General features: G+C 38.8%; 1 protein-coding gene across 2 annotated transcripts; it reads right to left on the bottom strand.

Annotated features, from left to right (window-relative positions):
- Positions 1–855: 855 nt before the first annotated feature.
- LOC6734846 (calbindin-32) lies at positions 856–21,224 on the bottom strand. 2 transcript variants are annotated; one of them, XM_016168274.3, is made up of 12 exons: positions 21,002–21,224; positions 10,806–11,031; positions 10,588–10,673; positions 10,441–10,530; positions 9,370–9,456; positions 9,163–9,303; positions 8,778–8,833; positions 8,664–8,709; positions 3,893–3,904; positions 1,357–1,413; positions 1,220–1,291; positions 856–1,162 (listed from the first exon to the last, which is right to left on the bottom strand). In XM_016168274.3, the coding sequence occupies exons 2-12, from the start codon at positions 10,954–10,956 to the stop codon at positions 1,016–1,018; spliced, it is 945 nt and encodes a 314-aa protein (XP_016028087.1). In that variant the 5' UTR covers positions 10,957–11,031; positions 21,002–21,224; the 3' UTR covers positions 856–1,015. The 2 variants fall into 2 exon arrangements, with proteins under 2 accessions (XP_016028087.1, XP_016028086.1); XM_016168273.3 differs by lacking the exon at positions 3,893–3,904.
- Between the last annotated feature and the right edge of the window lie 1,801 nt (positions 21,225–23,025).

The following is a 23,025-nucleotide window of genomic DNA, read 5'->3' as shown; positions in this document are numbered from 1 at the left end:
ACAATATATAGCTATAGCACCTTGAAAGAACATTAGATAGTTCGTAGCGTTGTTGGTTAACTTTGGGTTTTTGGTTAGAGGTAAAATAACCGATTTGCCTAAGTTGCGGAATTGGGTGAAAATGTTAGCCTCAAACGGCGTCAATCTGCTCCTCGTAATCTCCCCTCGGGTGGAAAATACAAGGACGAGTGCGTGTCCAACATTAACTGGATGCATCACCACCCTCCTCCAGCTTGACATTGTCACGTTCAGGTGGCGGATGCATTTGCATTTGCATTCACCTGCATTAGTGGCGTCCACCCTCGGGCTGATGTAAGTGGCTCTTGATTGATTGATTGATGCTTGCGGGGGATATTCATAGCACAAGTGCGGGGAGTTGAGCGCGGAATGCAGCCACCCACTTTTGGGGTGTACTGTCACAATGATTAACAACAATTATCTACAGATTGTAGCCACACATATGTTTTTACTTAGGTAGTCTCAAATAAATGTGGTATCCTTAAATATAGCTACTTTTATTTCGATTTTAATTGGTAATTAAATAAAGTACGTTATGCAAATACACATAGAAAATATAAATACATATATAGTATAATATAAAATCGATGTACTGATCTTGTTGTTATCATTTCTTAATTGTTTACTTTAAGTGGCTCGATTCTGTGTTGCAAATTGTTTGACTGGATAAATTTCCGTTTTGGTTTGATTTTGGGGGAAATATATACTCTCAATATCTTAACATACGATAAACATTTATTTAAGATTGAAACATTTATATTAGATTTATTTTATACCAATAGCTTCGTTTCGGTTTGGATCTCTCAGGATTCTCCCCCGATTCCAATATCCCTTCTGTTTTTTTTTTTGTTTTATTTGCTGCCCCTTTTAATGCAGCTCTAAAGTAAACAATTGCCTCGAAGCCCATTTTGGAGCCTCATTTCTGGATTTCCCGCGTTCGGGTGACAAAAATAGAGTTGGCTAAAATCTCTTTTTGGTATGTTCTCGAACATCCGGCTTACTCCTCGTCGTCGGGCGATATTTTGGCCAGTGTCAGCAGGATCATGGTCAGTTCTTTCCGGGAGATCTTTCCATGCTTGTCGGTGCCAACTCCCCGCATGATGGTCTCCTCGAAAGCGGCCAGATCCTGGGCATCGTAGTCGTCCTGGCAAGCGCACAATATTAACATTTTATTTCATCTGACATTAAGAGAGACTCTCACCTTCTTGACCAGCTCCAAAAGGTCCTTCAAGAAGCCTTTGAGCTCCTCATTTTCAATGGTGCCGCTATTGTCCTGCATTGAAATCATATTATATTTTACATATTTATATAGATTCCTTAATAATTTGCTTTACTTACACGATCGTAGAGTGAGAATACTTTTTCAATATCCTCTTTGGTCAACTTTGTGGCGCCCTGTGGATACAAATTGCAATACTCAATATAATATTATCCAACAAGTTTTGTTTATACGCATGTTTCACATAAAATAGTATTTATAAATAGGATTTAGCATACTTTTTCCTACATAAACAAAAGTTTTTGGATAACGTATAAAATGAATACACAAAATGTAATTATAAAGTATGCTAAATCCATAAACAAATGTGTGTAAGATTTGCTTAGACTATCTTTAAATTTTCTAGTTGGGTAACCCCTTTAATATCATAGGCCTAAACTACGGGTCAAGTTGTATTGTTGGTGCAATTGTTGGTTTTGATTAGTTAAATATTAAGGTATGAGCTCATGCTAGATACAGCTAATTATAATGAAAACATGCTCTTAGAAATGCAATGGGAAGTGACTAATTAGTCTTAGGAAAATCCTAAGAGATTAATAAACATGCTACGTATGTATAAAAAATACAAGTATTCCATATTCCACACTCATTCATTAAGCTTAACGTAAAGGCCTAATTATGCTAAATGAAACATACTGCCGTTTAATATATGTGTTTTTATGCCGTTGACATTCGCTAATTAATATGAATTATTGCCCAGGTAGAGCAGATTTGTCATTACCATTCACCGCGCTCATTCGGGATTTTTCCGGATGTGTTTTCCACGAGGGAACACGAAATTTATCGATTCCATTTGCGCCCGGCAAATTGCACGAATTACTTTGCTCCCCTCCCCATATATAAACCTCCTTTCACATACATGAATTTACCCCCCACATACTCATGCAGTTTGGAATTTTGGGGGTTATGCAATGTGGCCAAGGTGGCGCCTCAAGTTCACTGCACTGATAAAAAAATATGGCCACATAGTGAAATTTCAATTTAAATTCAAAAATGTTAGCCCTGAAAGTAAGTTGCTTAATTATAAAACAGAAAACATTTAAATCTCTTAAAATGTTGCCTAAAATATGCATCAGGAATAAATAGTTAAATATAATGTTAAACTATTTCAGGCAATATTTTTGCCAGTGCACTTACGGTGCGAGCGAAAAGCTGCGAGGTGAAACTTAAGGTTTTGTTTTCTTTATCCTTGGTAAAGTCTGATAACATTTGTTTTACTGGCGCCAAGAAAACGCAGCGGGCGCACTGTTTTTTCTTACCGGGATTAGAAACCCATTAACTGGATACCCTTTTCCGCTTAAGCTCTAAAAAAAAGTGCTTAGCCCGGCATTATAAATGGCGATCCTTTTCCCATTTGGCGGTGGCAAAGCTCCTGAAATTGAATTTCACACGAACGCAAAACGTATATATCGCATTTTGCTGGGTTTTTACTTTCACTTTCGTGGCCTGGCTCTTTGTCAAATTGCCCAGACTCAAGTCGATGTTCGCCTTGAACGTGATGTGATGTTATGTGATGTGGCCCCCATGCCAACACATTGATGAAATGAAGTAATTATTTTACACTTCAACACTTTGAAAAGCCGGTGGCAGAGAGCGTGTCAGCCTGCGGCTGCCATTATCCATATGGCACTTCCACAAAATATATCCATTCCCCCAGATCCCACAGCCTCTGCAGCCACCGAACTGAATGACTAAATTATGCAAAAGGTTCCCATGGAGGAGGAGGAGGAGGAGGAGGTGGAGTTCCACATCAACGTGTAATTTGCGTGGACCTCACATCGTTAGGGCCAAAGCTGTTCACGTACTGGGATGCCGGGATGTGTTAAGTGGCAAATGGGGTGGACCAATGCCATCAAAAGTCTAATTAGTAGCTCGTAGATATCATTTTCTTGTTTCGAGTTGGCTTGTGGCTTTTGGCTAGGACCCTAAAAACGGCAAATTGCAAATGACTCTAACTTTTACTGGCAGCAAGTTTAGTTGCTCATCGTTAATAGAGGTAAGCTTTCATTAGTTACTGCAACAAAAAGAATAACTTTGAAGAACTGTCTAAAAACTTGGACGTAAAACTAGCAAAATGAAATTAAAAAATTTATAAAAATTCATTGCATACGCTTGAAAGTATCTCTTAGGTGGCTTAAATATCTCATAAATATGTAGATAACACTCTTTGTCACTATTTGACTCCATTATTTTAACTTTGTCAAGTTTATTTGAATATATACACTATGCTTATTAATTGAATTGAAAGATTTATATTTATCATTCACGCAGCAAAAAGAATATTTTATAATTCACAAAAAAAAAAAGCATGCATTCTTGTATGAACATGAATTTTTCAAGCGAATTTAAAACAGTAGGTATTGGGTTGTTTTATTTTAATAAAATGAAATTGTTGAGTACTCATCAAAACAAAAAACGATTGTTTAAACAAGTGTTATCCAAAGCACAAAATAATACACTTTTATTGAGAGTTTAAATGGGCCACCAGTGTCTTTGTAATCACTATTTTACCCACATGAGTTTTTATTTTTTGTGGGGCTTTTCTTTTTTTTTTTGATTGTTTGAATGTTTGATGATGGGGTGAAAAATACTTACGTCAATGCCCTCCTTCAGTGTGTGGTTTAAATATATATATATATATATGTATATATACGTTTTTTATGTTATTTATTTCATTTCATTGGTATCGGTTTGGTTTTGCAGTAATGCAAATAGTTTGTGTATTGTTTTACGAAATATTTTTGTTTGTTTTCATTGTTGGCAGTGCAATTGGTTGCAGATTGTTGTATGCAAATTTTTGTATATACAGCAGATGGCAAGAGTTTTGATTTGCGGTAATTGTTTTGTTATTTCGAGTTGATTTTCAAATTGCATTTTTGTGAGATAAGTCGGAAGTTGAAGGTGGCAGCCCAAAATGTTATACACCACGTGCACGGTATAGTTAATTCGGTAATTGTTTATTTTTAGTTTGGTTATTGTTAGGTTGTTTGTTTTGAAATAAAAATGCACAAGATTATAGAAGTATATGCAAAGATATATAGTATATTATGTTGATAGTATACAGATGGCATAGAGGAGGTTGGCGGGGGGAAACGAAAAAGATATATAGAAAGTTAGAAAAGTCATGAACTAAAGCAATTTAAGTCTGTTGAAGGCTAATTAAAATAGGCAAATTTTAAAAAGTATCTTTTAATTATTCTCCAGCTTTGATTAACTTATCTTTTTAATGTTGTATACATGATTTTAGGCTAAAATTTTAATTATTATTTTAGTAAGCTAAAGGATCTAAGATCTGGATGCAGTAAAACTAAGAGTGAGAAATATTAAGTATACGCTTAGATGAACGTAAGCTATGCAAATGCATTACCAATTTCAGCTTTCTTAGTTAATTGTTCAAAATTGTTTCTAATTGCAAGTTGAAAAATTAAGTTACAAGAAAATGAACTGAAAAATTGTCTGTGCCGCAATGTCACGTATTCACTTAGTCGAGTCCTTGGGTTTTTTTTTGTTGTTTCTCTCGTCTGAAAAATAAGACACCCGACAAAAAGCTAAGTGTACCGGGCTATTTTTCACAATGTCCTGCTGCTTCGTGTCCCTAGATGTCTGTCCCGCCCACCCTTTTGCCGCCCTTTCCTGTCCACATAGCACATTATGTCACTGCTCGTTGCGGTGCATGCGGCGTATACGTGATGTGCATTAGCATAACGCTTTCGGGCACTTTTGGCCACCAGCCAGCAATACACTGCGCCACATAATTGGACGCCCGGAGACAGAAGTTTCTGGGAGTTATGCAGCCTCTCGAAAAAGTATGTATGTATAGCTGAGCAGCTGGCCCACTGCGGTTATCAAAATGCTGATGCATGCTTTGGCTTTTATGGCCCCAAAGAAATTATGTTGAAAAGTAATAACTGCACCTTGGGTAAATGTGCTGGAAATGCCTATTTTATGGCTGCCAGAAGCCGCAGCTTCCAACCTTTTTTATGGCACTTCATAACGGGCGACTTACGATGGCGAAAGTACGGTAAGTACAGACGCGTATCTTCGATGGTCAGGTGCCTGGGCACCGGGATGCCTTAGGATTCAGTGGCTCGGAACTGAGTGACAGCAACCATGTCCGCGCCGTGGCGTTTTCGATTAAAATCCAACTTGCCTCGCTACATTGTTATGCATGACTCCGAACGACTGGTGCCCAATCCCTTGCCCACCACTTGCCCACCATCCCACCATCAATAAAAACCAAATAAAATGTCGTTTGTGCTGCGAGCTGTAACAATGAGCAAATATGCGGCATGCAACCCATGAGCACCGAGCACTGGGCATTGTTCGTTGTGCAATCCTGCGGCTTCTTCTGCTCCTCGCTCGGACTGCCGCTCCACATGGCTGCACATCGCTACATGGCTCACGTTCGTTCCCACTCCTGTTTCAGATCCTCCTTCTTTCCGCCTGGCAAAGAGGACGTCCCTCCGCGCACAACACAAATATCTCGTTGAAGGAACATGCGAGTTGCATTTGAATTTACACCAGCAGCTTGCCATTTTAAATTGGAAAGCGTGAAGGATGTAAGCTGACATCAAGATGACTTCAATATGTTTATTTTGGATGGGACAGTAGTGAAAAAAGTATTGGCTTGTCAAAATGTTTGCATTAAATTTGCAGAGCCAAAATGTAGCAGCTATGTAGATGAAATTTAAAACTTTTCCCTTTTTTACAAAACCGTTTATAAAACATATAAAGGATATATTAAATCAAAGCCCAAAAAAGGCACCAAACTTTTTCTGCTATATTTGCGTTTCAAATTCAAAGTAAACTTGTTATAATGGAAATGTATTTACTCTCTCTTTTCGCCGCGAAAGTTGCAATAATTAGCTTTGAAATATTAGAATTAAACAGTAGTGGTTGTTTTTGTGCTGCTCCACAGCGTCAGCAAAGCCAATTTTCGTTAGCCACATCTCCAAATTTTCCATTTAGTTTTGAACAACGCGTGGGATTGCCACCAAGCAGCCAACAAAAGGGATTTAGTGCAATGGGAATCCGATTGCAATTGAAAACCAATACAAAGTGAGTTCAGGCTGAATGCAACACTTTTGATTTTGAGAACACTGTTGGAGGCACCACCCACCACCCAGCGCCCCCCAAAAATTTGCCCGAAAAATGCCGCTTCGATAGCTAACACATCCAACTTTTCGGCAACTACTGCCAATGAGCAATGAGAATAAGCGTCAATGCGACTGAAGCACGTACATTTGCAGCAAATAACAATAAGAGCTCTCAATGCCCTTCGATTCCCCCACTCAGATCATTTTGCTGTGCATCTAACCCACTTGATTGCCAAGAACAACACCACCGACAACCGAATGGAGGTGGTTTTCCTTTGGGTGGATAGACCAAGGATTGCATACACACATATGTATGTGGCGATGTGTGGTTCATGTGGCAAACAGCAAAAAGGAAACCCAAACACGAGGACGAAACACGAGAAGAGAATAAAAAAATGTGTTCGATGAGGACGTGGGAAACGCGACTCGGGAAATTTCGAAGGGGCTGGCTCAGCAAATTGGGAGTCTTCAAGGCTGCAGGTCCAACATTTATTTCCGCCTGCCCTTATTTAGTAGTATTATTTATGTAGAGTCTTTCTTTCTACACACACTTAATGCTTAAATTGATGAGAGCACTTTGGCTTTAAATATTTTGTTAAGAAGTTTTAAATAATGTTCGGAAACTGCTGATAGAGAACCAAGGCCTCCATACACTTGGTACATGTTTAAGCCAGAATTTCTTAAGCAGCTGCTGCTTTGAGCAAACAAAACGTTTTCTTTGGTATTTGGATGGCCCGATTCCTTGCCAGCATGCTTAAAATGCGCAAACGGAAAACATGCTCGAAATATATGTTCTTTCTGGCCAAGTTTTGGCCTGCGGGAAGCTACGTGACATTCGTAGGCAGCCTCAAATGCAATGACAGTGCTTCATATAACCGCAGTTGGCATCATCAGCATTTGGGCCAAGTCGAAATGGGTTCGTAGAATTTCCCAGGGGAATTTTAAGCCCCAACATCTGGCAGCAGCGGCGGCGGCGGTCGTGGCCAAAAAGTTTGTTTTTCCAACACCACATGGCTTTTCTTCTGCTAATTGTTCGGCTGGGCATCTCTTCGAGGCAAACTAATATTAAAGTATTTAATGGCCAGCCATTTGGGGACTTTCCACCTTCTGTTTGTGCAGTGATTGCTGTTTAGCTTCCCCCCTTTTTTTTTACAGCCCCATTCAAATCGCATCAAATCTGTTGACGCTTGAGCAAAAACTGGGGGACATAAGGAAGCTGTTGCCTTCGGAAATTGATTCCACCAACTCCCACGCATTTTATTTCTGCAAAAAAAAAAGGAAGAAATGGGAGTGGGTGGAAAGCACCTGCCAGTTTCAGCTGAGCTTTGCCATTTTGCTTCGTTTATTTTTACGATTGCAGACAATATTTCTTGCTATTTTTTGTTTTCCTTTTCGGCGAAATAGCTATTTGTGTTTGGCCATGGCTTTATTTGTTGCGACGCAAACAAAATTGGCTTGAATATTTTTTTTTTTTTATGGCCACAACAATTCAATGTTGCATTCAGTGTCGAAGGCGAAAGCAAGAATAAATAGTGGCATTGTCCTTTTTTGTCAAAAATTGTATTTGCTGATCTGTCGAGCGAGAATGAAAAGCTTTTAAAAGGATTTAGAATCGCTGATGATTCGGGATTCTATTCAGAAAAGCATAACACTTTTCCTTTCGATCCATTTATTTTTTAAAGTTTGTTTAGTCCATGGACTTTTATTGGCTGCAATAGTATGATTGTAAGCATTGCAATGTATTTAACCAATTAATGTTTGTTCATGGGTGAAAACTAAATTTGGTAATTGATTTTTATAATAATTGATGAACAATACGATTTTATTTAGTTATTGATGGTTGGTTGGCAAATTCCCTGCATGAATATTTAACTACAAACCTGATGTTATATATTGTCTTTAAAGCCCTAATGTTTTCTGATGATTTAAATTCGTTAATTTCTTAAAGATTAGTTCCCAAGTCGGCACAGACATCGTTTGAAATGATAGGTAAAGAAAAGAAAAGACAAAACCAATATGCATTGCTGATTGTGTTAGTTGCAAAGCTAAGTTAGTTGGGATAGTCAAGGCTGCAGCTAGTGATAAACCAAAAGTCCAGGCTAACCTAGGTGCTAAACGTGTTTTGTTCAAGGCAAGCCGAGTTTGATTTGGTTTCATAAACAAGTTCTTAATAATAAATGTTTGGAAAACCGCGATATGCTGATAGTATCTGCTCTTGGCAATTTCCTCGACTGAACGATGTTTTCACACATTTTATCTTTGGCACTTACCTTAAACACTTGGCGGCACAGGAAGTTCTCTTTAACCGGAAGCAATCTGCAATAAATAAGTTAGTTGGCTGGCTGCTGCCGGGAATTTCAGAACGCGACTTCAAGGACACTTACTTGGCCATTTCCGACAGCTGCAGACGTCCGTCCTTGTTGGCATCGAATACTTGGAGCTGGAAGGATTGGTAATTGCGCATACATTATCGTGTGCTTACAGCAAATCTGCATAATTTACACTTTTGTGTGTAAAGTGCATAGTCCATCGGTCAATAATCACAGCAGTTTGGATTCTAAGCATGTCATAATTGAATCGTTTTTGTTTCGACATTATATGTATAATCATTAGGGAATTTTGAACAAGAAGTTTATTTGCTCAAAGGATAGTGAGTATTTATGTATTCATAAATTATCTTTCAATTAAGTTTATCTTTTATCCTTTATCTACTGATGAATTTCGTAAGCAAACCAAAGTAATGTATTGCATTTATGTTTGACAACTTACCATGGTATCGGTATACTCAATGAGCTTGTCCTCGGACACATCGTTGATCTTTTTGGCCTCTTTGAGCAAATCGCGCAAGAAATTCTTCAGCTCATCCGCTTCAATGTAACCCGAATTGTCGGTATCGTATTCACGCCAGATCTAATTTAATTGCAGTGCAAATTAATTGGGGAATTTCAGGGTGCGAAATTCCTGATTGTCACTTACCTTCATGAATTCAACGCTAGATTCCAGAGGATTATCGAAGCGGAAGAGCAAAAGGAAATTCTCCTCCATGGGCAAAAGTTGAGCCAGCTGCGAAAAAGTAGTACAAGAAAAATACCATTTTGTTTCAGTGCGTGACTTGACAATAGAATAAGTTATAAATGGGAATGCTCCGAGGACTGCTGGGTACCTAAGTCTTCTGTTTTTCCGGAGCATTGCGTGAAAGGCGAGAAAATCTTGCTGCACTTTCATTAGCGAACAGCCGGAAAAGTTTCGCCCCAGGCATTCGTTAAAAGTTTCCGGCATAATTCAAGTGTCGAATTGAAGCCCTTACCCTTCTACAAGTAATCATCTGTGGCAGGGAAAACTTTATAATTCGCTGTGGCCGTGGGATTTACATTTTTATTTGCTGTTGGTAATTACAGCACTATCGTAATTAAAGTTTATCCCCAGGCCAACAAAGCCTTGTTGACAGACCAGTAATTTAACATTTGAATCGCCGTTCGACGTGGCGTATGAATAATGTGGACCACATGAATTATGAATGCCCTGTGCCTTTTGTGTTGCAAGCAATCTTAATCAACAATCCATGGGGGACCCGGCTACTTGAACTTTTCACTTTTCTTCCCCAAAACTTTCCTTTTTTCGTGGGCTCATTTATCAAAAGTCCATTGTGCACCGCTGTATTATTTGGTATGTATAAAAAAAAAAAACGGAAAAATCCCCTTCCAATAGTCCGTACTTCTGCTGCCAGTTCAACTTCAATTAAAAACTCATTTAATGTGGCCTCCACACAATGAGAGAAAACGAAGAAAAAACTTTTTTTGGGCAAAAGACCTTGCCAGAAACTTGATTCCTTCTCCAGGGAAAATCGCCAAATAATTTATAGGTTTCGGCCCGGCCGAGACATTTAAAAACCAATTTAAAAAAGGCAAAGAAGGCAAAGGCGCCGCCACGACTAAAGGAAATGTCATTTCGAATACAAAAATCCATACAGACAACATTGCGCATACGACATGGGAGCCCCCATCAAACTGAAATTTTGAGTCCGAATGTGGCGTAGGCATTACCCACCTCTCTGATATCGATTTTACCATCCTGATTGTCATCGTAGGCCTCCATGAAGCAGGACTTCAGCTCCTCGAGCATGGTGTCCGTTACAGCCTGGGGATTGGGACCGAGGGATTAAGATGCAATTGTACCATTCCACTTCAGACTCACCTCCGGACTAATGTCTGTGGCATTGGCACTCGACACGAACTCCCGCAGGAATCCGTCCAGCTCGGTGCCCTCAATGTAGCCATTTCCTAAGGTACAAATTTTAATAAGTATTTAATTTTGATTAATAGATGCAAAATTATATTAAGTACAAATGTCTATAAACATAGATTAAATATTAAAAGTTTAAAGTTCTTTATGCTAGTTAGATCTAAACTCACCATCTTTATCGTAGTGCGCCCAGACATCCATGAACTGGTTGGCCGACAGCTTCTTGAGTTCCCTGGACTCGGGATCGCGATACTGGCGCATAAAGTTGTGGGCCTTCTCGATTTGGACGCGCTTGGCGGCGGCGGCGGCGGCAGAGTCCATTTCTTATGTTTGTTTTTTTTTTGCTCGGGTTTATTTGTCCTCGCTGAGAAACTAGATGCTGCTGAGCAATTATCTCTGGGGAGGAGAAAGGCATACGACAATTAATTTGCAGCCATTAAACGCTATGCTCGGTGTCTGGGGAAAAGCCAGTTGTCAGCGCAGCTGAAACTGTCAAATTAATAGCATAAAACAGAAACACCCACGAAAACCCACACAGCTGCAGGTCCAAACACACGTATACGTATGGCGGGTGAGAAATGGTCACAGTGGGACTCCCACTGCAGCCCAGGAAGCGCCGACATTGCATCCGTGAGCGGGGATTTCCCGCAGCTGAAATGAGACAGAACGCCACCTCCACGAGGCCCCCAAGCGACCTCCAACCAAACCTCTCCGCCCCTATCCCCTCCCACATCGCTTGACACCGCTCCCTGTCACAAGTCATTGTGGGTTAAACACACCGCGCGGAATGGGGGAAAACAAGAAATGTAAACAAAATTGCTGGGCCACCCACATCTGCAGTTGCCTTGCGGGTGGGTTGGTGGCTCTAAAAATAAGAAAGCAAAGTCCTGGGCTCAAGGCGCGTCTGCAGATGATGTTGGCTTGAAAGGGACACTTAAAAAAATAATTACCAAGGGTGGTGGCCCAACTGCAGTCGGCTTTTCTGAGCTGAGATGTTTATTTTATATGCATAATATTCTTTTTAGGGTTTAATAGCCTGAGTCTTAGTTACGTTTACTTTTAGTTTTTCAACCAAAATCTTTATAATAATAATAATTTTTTATCTGTGCAAGGTATTTTTTGTTATCCCTTTTTAAGGATTAAAGAGTATGAACATTTTAATTGCATACTTTCCGGCGTTGAAATTCATATTTTTGATGGTTCTATGGGTTGAGAAAAGTATCGAATTAATTTGAATAAAATTTTCATACTCCTTTGTATCATATTTTCTTTTATTCACGCACAACGGTTTGGCTTTAAAACGTCAAAAGTTGTCATTCAAATTAATAAAGGAGTAAACATTTGATCATGAAATCCTGGAATTTACCAAATGCCAAGCTGTACTCAAGTGGAATTTGAGCAGTGCCAGTTTGGCTTGGATTTAGCCAGCTCGTTTGCCAACATCCGGATGAATGTACGTGTACATATATCTGCGGTGGGAATCGTTGACAGTTTGCTGCGGTCGCTCTTCTGTGGCTAAAACAAAGCTCAGAATAGAAAAGCCGTGAGCATAAATTTGCAGCAGCTGTTGCCACTAAATGAGTTTCGCACTGCACACTGTCAAGAAAATCGCCACTAATTTCAATTTGAAGGTTAGAAATGGTTGCGACAATATATGGGCTTCTAAAATCAAAAGTATTCTGTAAGAATATATCTAATAATCTAGAATTAAAATTGTGACATTATATAGAAATATTTTGAAATTTTTAGAAAAAGTTAGGTATATGATTTCCTCGATAAAACTAAAGCCAATTCTCGAAGACATTAGGCACTGTGCGATAATCGCATTAGGGCCAACTTGTTGACTATGTCCCCATTGTTTATCGAACACGCTGCCAATATTAACTTTCATTTAATTTGCCGCGAAACTTTTCGCATCGTTCGCGAGGAGTTTGGTAACTCGTGTTATCTGCCTGCAAGAACAAGTTGGCCGCATTAACCGGCTGCTATGATGGCCATTACCTGCGAACGCTTTCGTTCGAGCCAAGTGAAAGGACTTTTCCTGCTGGTTTTTCCTGCCTAGCCATTTTATGGCCTGGAAATTGCATTTCACCCACTGCAGTCGCTTGAAGCCTCTTCCGTTCTTCCACCAAACATCCTTTGTTGTTTTTTTTTCTCTTTTTTTTCAAATGTATGTAGAGAAAGGAAGTGCTAGAACTGTATACGTATTTATACGATTATGGCGGAATGCTGGTCGAGAACTTTTGCAATCCAGAGTGCAATATGGCAAATACTTTTGGCCCAGCTCCAACTGGCAGCTAATGGCGAACTGGATGCCGAGGGTTAAGTTACGGCTTTAATATAAATTGTGTAATGAGCTGTGGGCCAAACTGGGAATTAAGTACGCTCGATGAGAGAAATTTATATAGAAATACGATGCAATTATACAAATATCTTGTATATTTGTCATTTGTTTAAAGGATATAAGACGAAATTGGCTAAACATAATCATAATTCCTAACTTTTATTTTAAAGTATTTCTTTAGTATGTATGAAACTCTGATTTCTCTGTGTGTTATCAATATGATCATGACTAAATGAAAAGCAATAATTTACCAATAGAATCTGCTTGCAAACGGATTTTCCTAATCTCAGATTGAATAGTTTAAATAAATGGAAAAACTTTTAACTGGAATTTTGCCATTCGGATATGCAAACCCATGCAGCTTGGCGAGGAAATAAATAAATCAATATGACTAAAGCAATGAATATATAATCAGCCGCAGGGATTCAGAAAAATAACTTCAATAGCGACTCTGCATTTTTAGTGTGTCTACATGTACTAACGAGACAACTTTGCAAAGGGCTTTTTGAATATTCAATACTTTTTTTTGGCCTGGGGCCCAACAACAAATTAAATCAATAAAACAACGATAAAGCAAAAACATGAAATAAAATGCTGCAGATAAAAAGTTCGTTCCACCAAAAAACGGCCGCAAAGTGTCCCCAAGGAAATAAACTTGGCAACTTAATATTTAAATATGCTTTCGCCGCCACGAATCAATGGGGGAAAACCTATTGAGCATTGAAATATTGAGGAAATATTTTGTTGGTTGACTCGACGTCACTAATGGCCGCCTTGCATGGCAAAAAAAGCCAAAGGCAAATCGAGCCTTTGGGCCAAGAAACGCAGATAAGCGAAGGCAAACCAGACTGTCAAGCCTCGTTGGCCGCATTGCATAAGCCGCGGCTTACACTCGATTTTCAGTTCTCAGTTCTTGGCTTTTTCTCGGGCGCGTGCTCGAGTGCCACAGGAAAAGTCCGGGAGAGTCAAGGGGATGGGTAGGGTGGTTAGGTAGCACGGAAAAGCGCAGAGCACCTGCTTACCTGTCAATGGTATCCATCCATCCGTCGTCCGTCTGACATTGGCATTGCCCCACAATAGCCACCACCCACATTTGCACCCTTTCCTGGGCATGTACTGACTTTAAGTGCATTAAGCTCAGTTCGCAATTTAATTTGAGTGTTTTTCTGTTTATTTTCCCCGCTTGGCGGCCTGTCATTTCCCCCGCATTTTCCACGCTTTTCCTTTTTCTTTTTCCCTTACCCATTGCTTTCCCTTTCCTGGTTTTCCCTCCGCTTGTTGCTGGCGTATCTGTTATTATTTCTATTTTAAGAGCTTGCGCCCCGACCGCAGCGTTTTTGCCTAGTCTGAATTATAGACTAGGGTTTTTGCCTTTTATTTGGCTTGATAGCATTCCAGTGTGTCTATATATAGCTTTAATTACCGCACAGTTTTACTATAAATATTGGAAAGGTGCATAATTTTTCTACTAGAACTAGACTATAAAAGGTACTGTTAAAGCTTGAAGTATGTAGATTAGTGCGCAAACTAATTTTTTATAGTTTTATAATTGCTTTTTATGTAATATGCTACTTTTTTCTTTGAGTTAATATGATTAAGCTTTGTTTCAATGTTGTGTCCTTTTAATTAATGAGGGCCTAAATGATGAAGGACCTTTTTTTCTTTTTCCCACCTTGGGTCACCCTAATGGATCAATGGTATCTTAAGACATCCATCATATCCACCATCCATTACGGCATCCCTTAATGGTTTTTCTCGATGCTTTCCCACCCACCAAGGTGATAAAAACGGAATGTGTGTGAGTGCTAATAGAATCATATCAATGTTCTAATGCACCTAAAAATGCACTTAGGTAAAAGCTGGTATACAACAATGAAGGAACTTCCGCTCCGCTTTCGTTTAATAGGATATTTCCTGTTTACAACCTGACCATAATTCTTACAATTTTACTGCACTTTCCTCGCTATTGGCCCTGAGTGAAGCAGTTGTAAAACTAGAAGATGGCTTTCACGAGTAGCGAAAACCCTTACACTTGTAGACGTACAACGAAGGCAGTTGCCCCAAAAAAAAAGAAATATATATATATATATAAATGTCAGCCAAAGTTGCATTCATAAATAATAATATGGAAAACTCCTGCTCGTACGAAACACGGTCTCACACACATCTGACATTTGAAACATGAGCGAACATAGCCGACAGACAGTTCGCTGTAAAATGCATTCCAAGTGCAAGGATCCTGAAGCTCAGGCACTGCAAAATGCAGGGGATTGAAATAATATACTGACTGACTAACATAAAGTTTTCCTTGCCCGCTGGCTTTTCATACAGGGAAATCTATAAATAAGGACCTTTAATTAAGTACTTGCATTTCTAATTGCCAAAATTAGTGAATATCTATATATATCTCACTAAGTCGTTTTATAAATATAAAGAAATGAGAAAAATATATACACATTATAAAAGGTTAAATGCAAAACCTTTTTTGGCAGAAGATCCTTTAGTCTAAATGGACTAAACTGAAATCTTTATTCATGTTCTGATTTCTATAATTTCTGAGGAACCACTGTGCTTAGCATTTGAAATGTAAAACACAAGGTGGTGGGTGTACTTTGAGTTGGTTCTTTGTTTTTCTTATGTCTTTGAGTTCAAGGGTTACGGCACTCACACTCGAGAGGGCCTGCATTTTTCGCGGCATAATAAACTTAGCCTTGGCTTGGGCCACTCTGGGCCACCCAAAAGAAAACGCTGGCGAGCCGTGGAAAATCCAAGGCCCAACAAGGCCAGTTGACATTGACATTTGCTTGGCGTGCCTAAAGAAATATGTTTATATATGCAGGACTGGTTATCCCCAGGAGAATATTCATCAGTTAATCCCCCGAGTTGGTTATTAAATTGTTCGTCCAACATTGATTTGCGTGCACACCCACAAAAGCCGGAGATTTATCCCCCAAACGGCTTATGTCGGACACAAAAGATTCGGCCGAGTAAGGGGTTTGAATTTATGGCCCAAAGTCCGGCAGACAATTTGCCGAAGGATCGACAAGAAAAACAGCGTAATTTATTGCATTACGGTTTATTTTATTTGGCCCAAAGAAATTGGTAGTCAGAGGGTTGCGGTAGCATCATAAAAATGCAGTTAAAAATTTAAATGCCAATTTGCTAGGTCATCGCCGAGCAGATGATTGCGTGCCAAGGTACGTTGGCTATTATGCGAAAAGTACAAAATGAAAATCTCTTGATATATAGTGTTGATATAAAGACGGCGAACTTGTCGCTGATTTATTCAGCCGAATGCCCAAATTTATGGCGTGCAAACATCAATTTTAATTGCCCAAAAGTGGTAATTTCGATTGGTTTATAATTATAATTCACATGTTTAGCTGCTCGCAGAGAACTCACTTAATTGAATGGTTTATGGCTTTTGATTTTAATAAATCGCTTTATTTATTTTTCCTTCCTCAGCAGCGGCGAGCGATTTAGTAGGACGCCTCAGATGTTGATTTATGTAGTTTGCAGTTTCGGAGGAGGATGAGAGAGATGCCTCTTCCTCCGGACCTGGACTTGGGCACTTTGTAAACAATTATAGAAATTATAGAACGGCGAGAAGAATTTCTTTGTAATTTACTGTCGATAATCTACCCAATTTGTATACGCGTGTTGGAGAAGCGATTTGCTAAATTACAAGAATTTTTGGGGGGCACATTGCATCTGGTTCGCTGGGCGATTTTATCTGGTTTTTTTGTCATGCCGAGCTGGCCAAGAGTTGTTTACGATGTGTTGCCTGATGTGCCTGCTGCTCGGAAGATTTTGTGTATTTTATTTTCCATTTGTGTTTTTCTTTTTACTCTCAGCCAGCGCTGCGTGCGAAAGAAAATGTGTGAAAATTCGCAGGGCCAGAGGGAAACTATTTTCAGTTCTTTTCTTTTAAGCTAGTTGCGGTGGTGTAGTATCCACATTTTTTTCTGGCCATTTTTTTGCTGCTGCCCGTACACTTTAATTACATTTTATTGGTCACCGCGGAGCCGTAATTAGCTTGGCCAACTCTGGTTAACCACTGGGATCCGTTGAATTTATATTGAAAAATAATCTACCATGGATGAAATCTAAAGAATAATGGTTTTTTGCATGACACCACGCTCTTTTTTTTTCTCCTTGTCCGGCGACTGGACACCCGCTGGGCTTTAGACAGTTTTAATTAAATTCCGAAATGGGCGGAGCGGAAATGCGATGTCCTGCCATGCCAACTCCCCATGTGGTCATACTTATGGATTGTTATTAGTCCCCGTCAGCTGTGAATAAAATTCAATTCGCTTGCATGTGAAAAAACCGTGTCCTTTGCTTGTAAAAAGCAATAAAGTAGGGAGAACAGATTAATTATGGAGTGCATACTATGTCTGGGGTGTGACAATTAAATTGATTTCATCTTGGAACGAATTCCGTTCTAATGGTTGGCATACACTGCGTATGCGTGATGTGCGGAAAGTGTCACTTAAAATGAAATCTAAAGCAATTGACAAGCCAAAGTGAAGCTATTAATTAAAATAGTAGCCATATTAAGTTACAGAAACTTTCTTGAAAACCGAAACCAAATCGATATCTTATTAATATTACATTATGATGCATTACAGTTTATTCGCAAAAATGCGTACACAAATCACCGGAAAAGCCAGTGTTGTCTAACCATTTGGGATAAAGCATACTTCGTAACGGATATGCCTGTCAGTCAATTTGGAAATTGTCACTGTAGCCAGGACATGACAGTTGTAAGGGTCGAAAAAGGCTCAAAAATCAAAAGCTATAAATAACAAAATAGAGCGTGGACTCCTGACAATCTATATCACAATTTTAAGACGACAGAGTGGAAAAGTATTGAAGTTTGCCCAATTACTGGAATTGCATTTTTATAACCTGCCATAATAAATAACCGACAAAAGAAAGGCGTGGAAGCGAAAACCGGGCAAACAAGCCAAAAAAAACCTGCGTCATTTGTTTTTCTTTATTGTATTCTTTTGTTTTTCATGGAATCCAGGAAAAAGCAGAACCATAAAAAGATCACAATAAATGCAAAACTGCCGAAGGTATGCACATATGTACATTTTCCCCACACGAATATTTACTTCAACGTGTTTTTTAAAGGCTTTCTTAGTGTTTATTCAGTTTGGTGACGCAACGCGTAATTGCTGTCGAAAAAACCTCAAGTGATGATGATGTAAATATTTACATAGCTAATAGAAGGCACTTTTTACGCTGCCTTTGCGTAAATAGCAATCAAGAAATAATAATAATAATAATAATAAATAATAATAATGCTCTTCGGGGCCAACAGCTGTAATTAACCAGCTGGATGTCGGTGTGTGGAAAGATTTCCGACCAAAGTCAATACGCAAAAATGTGAAATACAACAAGAGGAAAATTATGCTGATTGCTGTGGGATCCCCGCCACTTTTTTGGCTGGTTTGTTTGCACGGACAAAATACATATTTGACAGGCCCTGCGGGGCATTCAAGCACCTCGATAAACTTTTCCAGCAAAACGCCTCGTAATTAGAATAATTATTACCGCTAGGCGCGAACGTTTTTTAATGGCACTTTGTGTTTTTGACATTGTTCTAAGATAATTACGCCCAATACCTGTGGGCGAAAAACTGCGCCTTGCGATTGTGACAGGACATTTACGAAGGTCCTGAAAATACATTTCTTGAGGCTAAGTAAAAGAAGGTAAGGGAAAAAAGGATTGGTTACAGTGGATGTCACCCTGTTTTAAAAAACAAACCATTTTCGACTTTCATAGAATTTAAATAATATATTTCAGTTCGCATGAAAACCAACTCATAAAAACGCGTAATAACATTTTCCTTCACCGATTTTTTCAGAGTTTATATTTGCAGGTATCTAGATTGTTTCCGAAAACCACGCATTTCGTACATCTTAACCAGAATTAATATTGCGTATAATTTATTTCTTTGAAAAAAGTATATAAATAATTGCCGGAAGCTTTGTTTTACGAATTGCTTTCTTTACTAACTGGAAATTCACAGAAGCTGTATTTATTTTGGCAGCAGAGAGATTACATCATTGTTTCCATTTTGTATTCCAAAAAGCCCACACAATTTGAACTGCAAATAACCCATCCATCTTGCTGATCCTGAGAATAGTGTGAAATTAATTCAAATTAATGGCAATCATTGCTCATCTCTGCGTCTGTCAAATGACGTCGCCATATTTGGCCAGTGTTTTCCATCCGCTTAATCACCCATCCTTTTGCCGAATAGCCGTCTATTTATAACCAAAAATCCAACTTCCTTCCCAATGCCATTAAATGGCTGAAAATGCAAACAAGGCCTCCATTCTTCGCTGACAAACGTATTTATTTTGATAATTCTACGGCTCTGATATTCCGATTCCTATTTGTTTTCGCTAACCGAGAGCGTGCACAAAATCGAGAAAAACGTAAATAAAAGCATCACAAATTGGATACTCACAGGAAATTAGTTATTTTAATTGTTCGTACACGAAATTCCTTGCTCGATTTTGCGTTAAACTAGGAATGTAATTGCAATTAAACCATTTGCTCGAATGGAGGACAATCCGGCTGGTGCTAGTTGCAAGTGGTATGTCATCTAATTAGCCAATTTTGCACTTGGCAAACAACGCTGTGTGGCCCGAATCTTCAGGGGAAGCCAGCGAAGGGTCGTGTTTTATATTTAGATATTTCTTAATTATTTTTGACAGCTCCCTTTTATGCTGCACAAAACATAAAAGGTTGCACATGCTCTTCACAAGGTTCATTTTGATTTATCATCGAATTTGTGCATAATGCGTTCTTTTAATGAAAAAATTAGAAGCATCTCTATTGTTTATTAAACCTTCCCTCTGTTTAATTTTCTTTATTTTTCTTAAAATTTTCAAGTGCATTTGAACCATGTTAAGATCATTTTTTGAATCAATTTTCTAATTTTTGTAATAATTTTTTATAAAATGTCCTTGACATTTTGAAGAGTATTTAGATCTTCGTCTCCTCACAGAAGTCCTTGATGTAGTCATAACTTTCAATTTGCTTTATTTCATTGCATTGCATACATTCTGGCGTCGACTGCGTCGCCGATTGCAAGGGATTTCCACTGAGGGAGATTTATGAATGAGCATAAATTAGGGGGACTCGTAAATGTTGGCACGCAGCCCCACTTGCCCCACATGCCCCACCACCATTGCCACACTGTAGTGTAGTGCCCATTACCCATTACCATGGCATTCCAACCCATTCCCGCTCATTATTTGTCCCTTCTGCTGCTTAATTTTGCGTTTGAATAGGCAAAGTCAAGGACATTCGGCGATGGCGACGGCATTTTAGTGTCAGCTCCTGCGGTACGCCATTCGGCATACCAATGAGGAGGGTTCGCCTTCTATCCTAATTGAATGCGGACTTCTTGAGGAATTATAACAAAAAGGTTTGCGCCTGGTGTCCGGGAAAATTTAGCTATTTGACACGGTTTAAGCTGTCAGCGAGTTGAATACGGAATGCCCGCACATTTTTTCACTGTTGCTCTTTTTTAGCGACGAGCTCTTCAAACCAATTTTCCACCTATTTGGAAATCCATTGCAAATTGAACCGTTTTTTTTTCCAAAAGGACAATCTGCTCTGCGTTTGTCAGCTTAGGCTAGTTAGCCCAGATTTAAAAGGCTTTTAGCATAAATTATACAATTTAAATAAAGTGATTGGAAATCGTGAGAAAAATGTAAATTTTCATGTTTGAAACGAATTTTTAGATATAAACGAGTTCATAAAAAACTGACTTTGAAATAAGCAGCATGTTTGTAAAACACTTATGCTGTTTGCACAATTATATTTTTTTTAAATAAAAGGGTTTTATTTCTACAGGGTTTACAAATTTCTTGTAAAAACGAATGCATAAAGTGTTATTTTGCGCCCTCTAAGAAATATAAAAATAACTGCCGAAACCAATATAGTTATATAGTGTTCTCCGCCAAGAAAATGTTTCAAATAACAAGTCATATTTACTTTTTAAAACTGCTGCTTGCTTTTGGAATTTCTTCTTTTCCAAAAACTAAAATTCACTTTTCTCGACCGTTTTTCCAGGTAATTTTCGATTTGATGTATATTTGGTTAAAACGCACGCGACGATTGCCGTTGAATAATACTTGACGGTATTTTATCTTTGGAGAACCGCTGGCGTCTAGAATCCTTTGCAGACTGTTTCGATTATGGCCAGGTCTTTTGCTTTTATCAAAGTGGAAAACTCAACACGGAGAGAGCGTAGGAGAGTGTTGCAGCAGCGCGTTGGCAACATGTTGCTGGCAACAAACTGTTGAATTGTTTTTCTTTTTGGCCAGAGATTTCCTGGGCTTTTTCTTCTCTTAGGTGGTATTTCGTCCGGGCAAAAACAAAAAAAAAAGCGAGAAAAATACGTGGAATATAGGCTTTGTTAGCCGTGATATGGCTAATTCCAAGTAAACTTTGCGCCAGCACTTGCAGTTATCTACAAAATATCATAAACATACATATGAAAATGATTTCCGCCAATGTTGAAACTGCTATGTTTTCCCTCTCAGTTTTGTGGGTGGCTGCGGGTGGCAGTGCGCTTAATTGTAGTTCCCCCAGGGCCTTTTGACTTTCAATGTTTTATCTGCATGCCATATTATAATTCACTAGAAACGAGCTTCCTTCGGCTGCCCTTCGGGCGCAGTGCGTGTGTGTGGGTTTTCCTTTTCCCATTTTCCTCGCCCTGGCAATGTCAAGTGTTACTCATGCATGGCCGTCGAGCTTTTCCACATTTTCCCGCCCCCAATCCACCTGGTTTCTGCTCGCGTGCGGCTCATTCATTATTCATCTTTTACTTTTTACTTTCTGCCTTTTTCTTCGTGTTCTATTATACACATGTATGTTTTGTGAGGACTACAATTGTGCAAGGATTTATGTCTAAACCTTTAAAGTTAATTGTTATGACTCTAGAAAAGTTTTCCATTTTGACCGAAACGAAAACTAAAAGTGTTTATTAATCATACGCCCCATGAACGCCATTGTGTGTGTGCCTGTTCCCTAATCTTTGGGTCATATGAAAGGGACGGACCTGTGTCCATTATGCAATTGCCACTGGGTCTCGAGTGGCAGCCCACTGACTTTGTGACTTAAAGCTAAAAGGTAAGACAGAAGGTTCAGTTTAAGCCTGGCCGAGTTATTATGGCTTACTATGAAAAGTTGTCTTTCATTATAACTTGTTGAATGTAGCCAAAGAGAAAATACATTACTTTTCTATGGCTTAATAGTATATTTGTTATTTAGTCACCAAATTTTGGCTTAACCATTTTTTTCTGTGTGGCATTCGGTTTAACCTGTGCCAAAACTCCCATTTCGGTCTATTTTAATCTTGTAAAAGAACTTGACTCCCACCAACATATGTGATCTGTGAACTTTACCTCCTAAATTACAAGATGTTGTAACCGAGGGAAAACAATCTGCGAAACCGCGACAGCAATCCCATAAGAAATCGCTGTGAAATCCCAGCATTAGCAACTCGGCTCATGAGAGTTGGCCATAAATTTTCGCCACTAATGCGCCGCTTATCACTCAACTAAAGAAGGCTAAGAGGATTTTGCGCTGACTTTGGGCTTACAGGGAAAATCGAAAACAAAGGAAATCATGTGTTTGTATATTTCGTTCAATTAAAATAATTAAAAACCAAATAAATGTGCGCATGGAACACAGCAGCCACAAAAAAATCAAAAATAGATTTTAAATAAGTGCCTCAAGCATGTGCACACGTTTAGTTTTTTTTTTTGTTCGGGCAAAAAACTTTGTTTACATAGCTTAATTGAAAGTATTTTTCTGCTTCAGAGATATATATTTTTTTTTTTGGTTTTCGGGTTTTTATCGGTTTGTTTTTAATATACATAAAGTAAAGCACATTTTCAATATTGAAAATGTGTAAATTTGTTAATGGGATTTTGTGGGGCAGCATGAATAAAACATTTACCGAATAATATGTAAAAACGAAATAAAAGAAACTTCAGAAATTTGCCATGCAA

The sequence above is a fragment of the Drosophila simulans genome, chromosome 2R (genome assembly GCF_016746395.2).
Source record: "Drosophila simulans strain w501 chromosome 2R, Prin_Dsim_3.1, whole genome shotgun sequence".
Lineage (NCBI taxonomy): Eukaryota > Metazoa > Arthropoda > Insecta > Diptera > Drosophilidae > Drosophila > Drosophila simulans.
The sequence above is the reverse complement of the archived record's forward strand: the minus strand, read 5'-3'. Positions and strand labels throughout refer to the sequence as shown.

Bases quoted from the DNA above. Each gene is read 5' to 3' on its own strand.
- LOC6734846 (XM_016168274.3), bottom strand. From the start codon at position 10,956: ATGGACTCTGCCGCCGCCGCCGCCGCCAAGCGCGTCCAAATCGAGAAG. The intron at 10,674-10,805 runs GTGAGTTTAGAT...TTTGTACCTTAG, and splicing joins GGCGCACTACGATAAAGATG to GAAATGGCTACATTGAGGGC. The intron at 8,710-8,777 runs GTAAGTGTCCTT...TATTTATTGCAG, and splicing joins CAGCTGTCGGAAATGGCCAA to ATTGCTTCCGGTTAAAGAGA.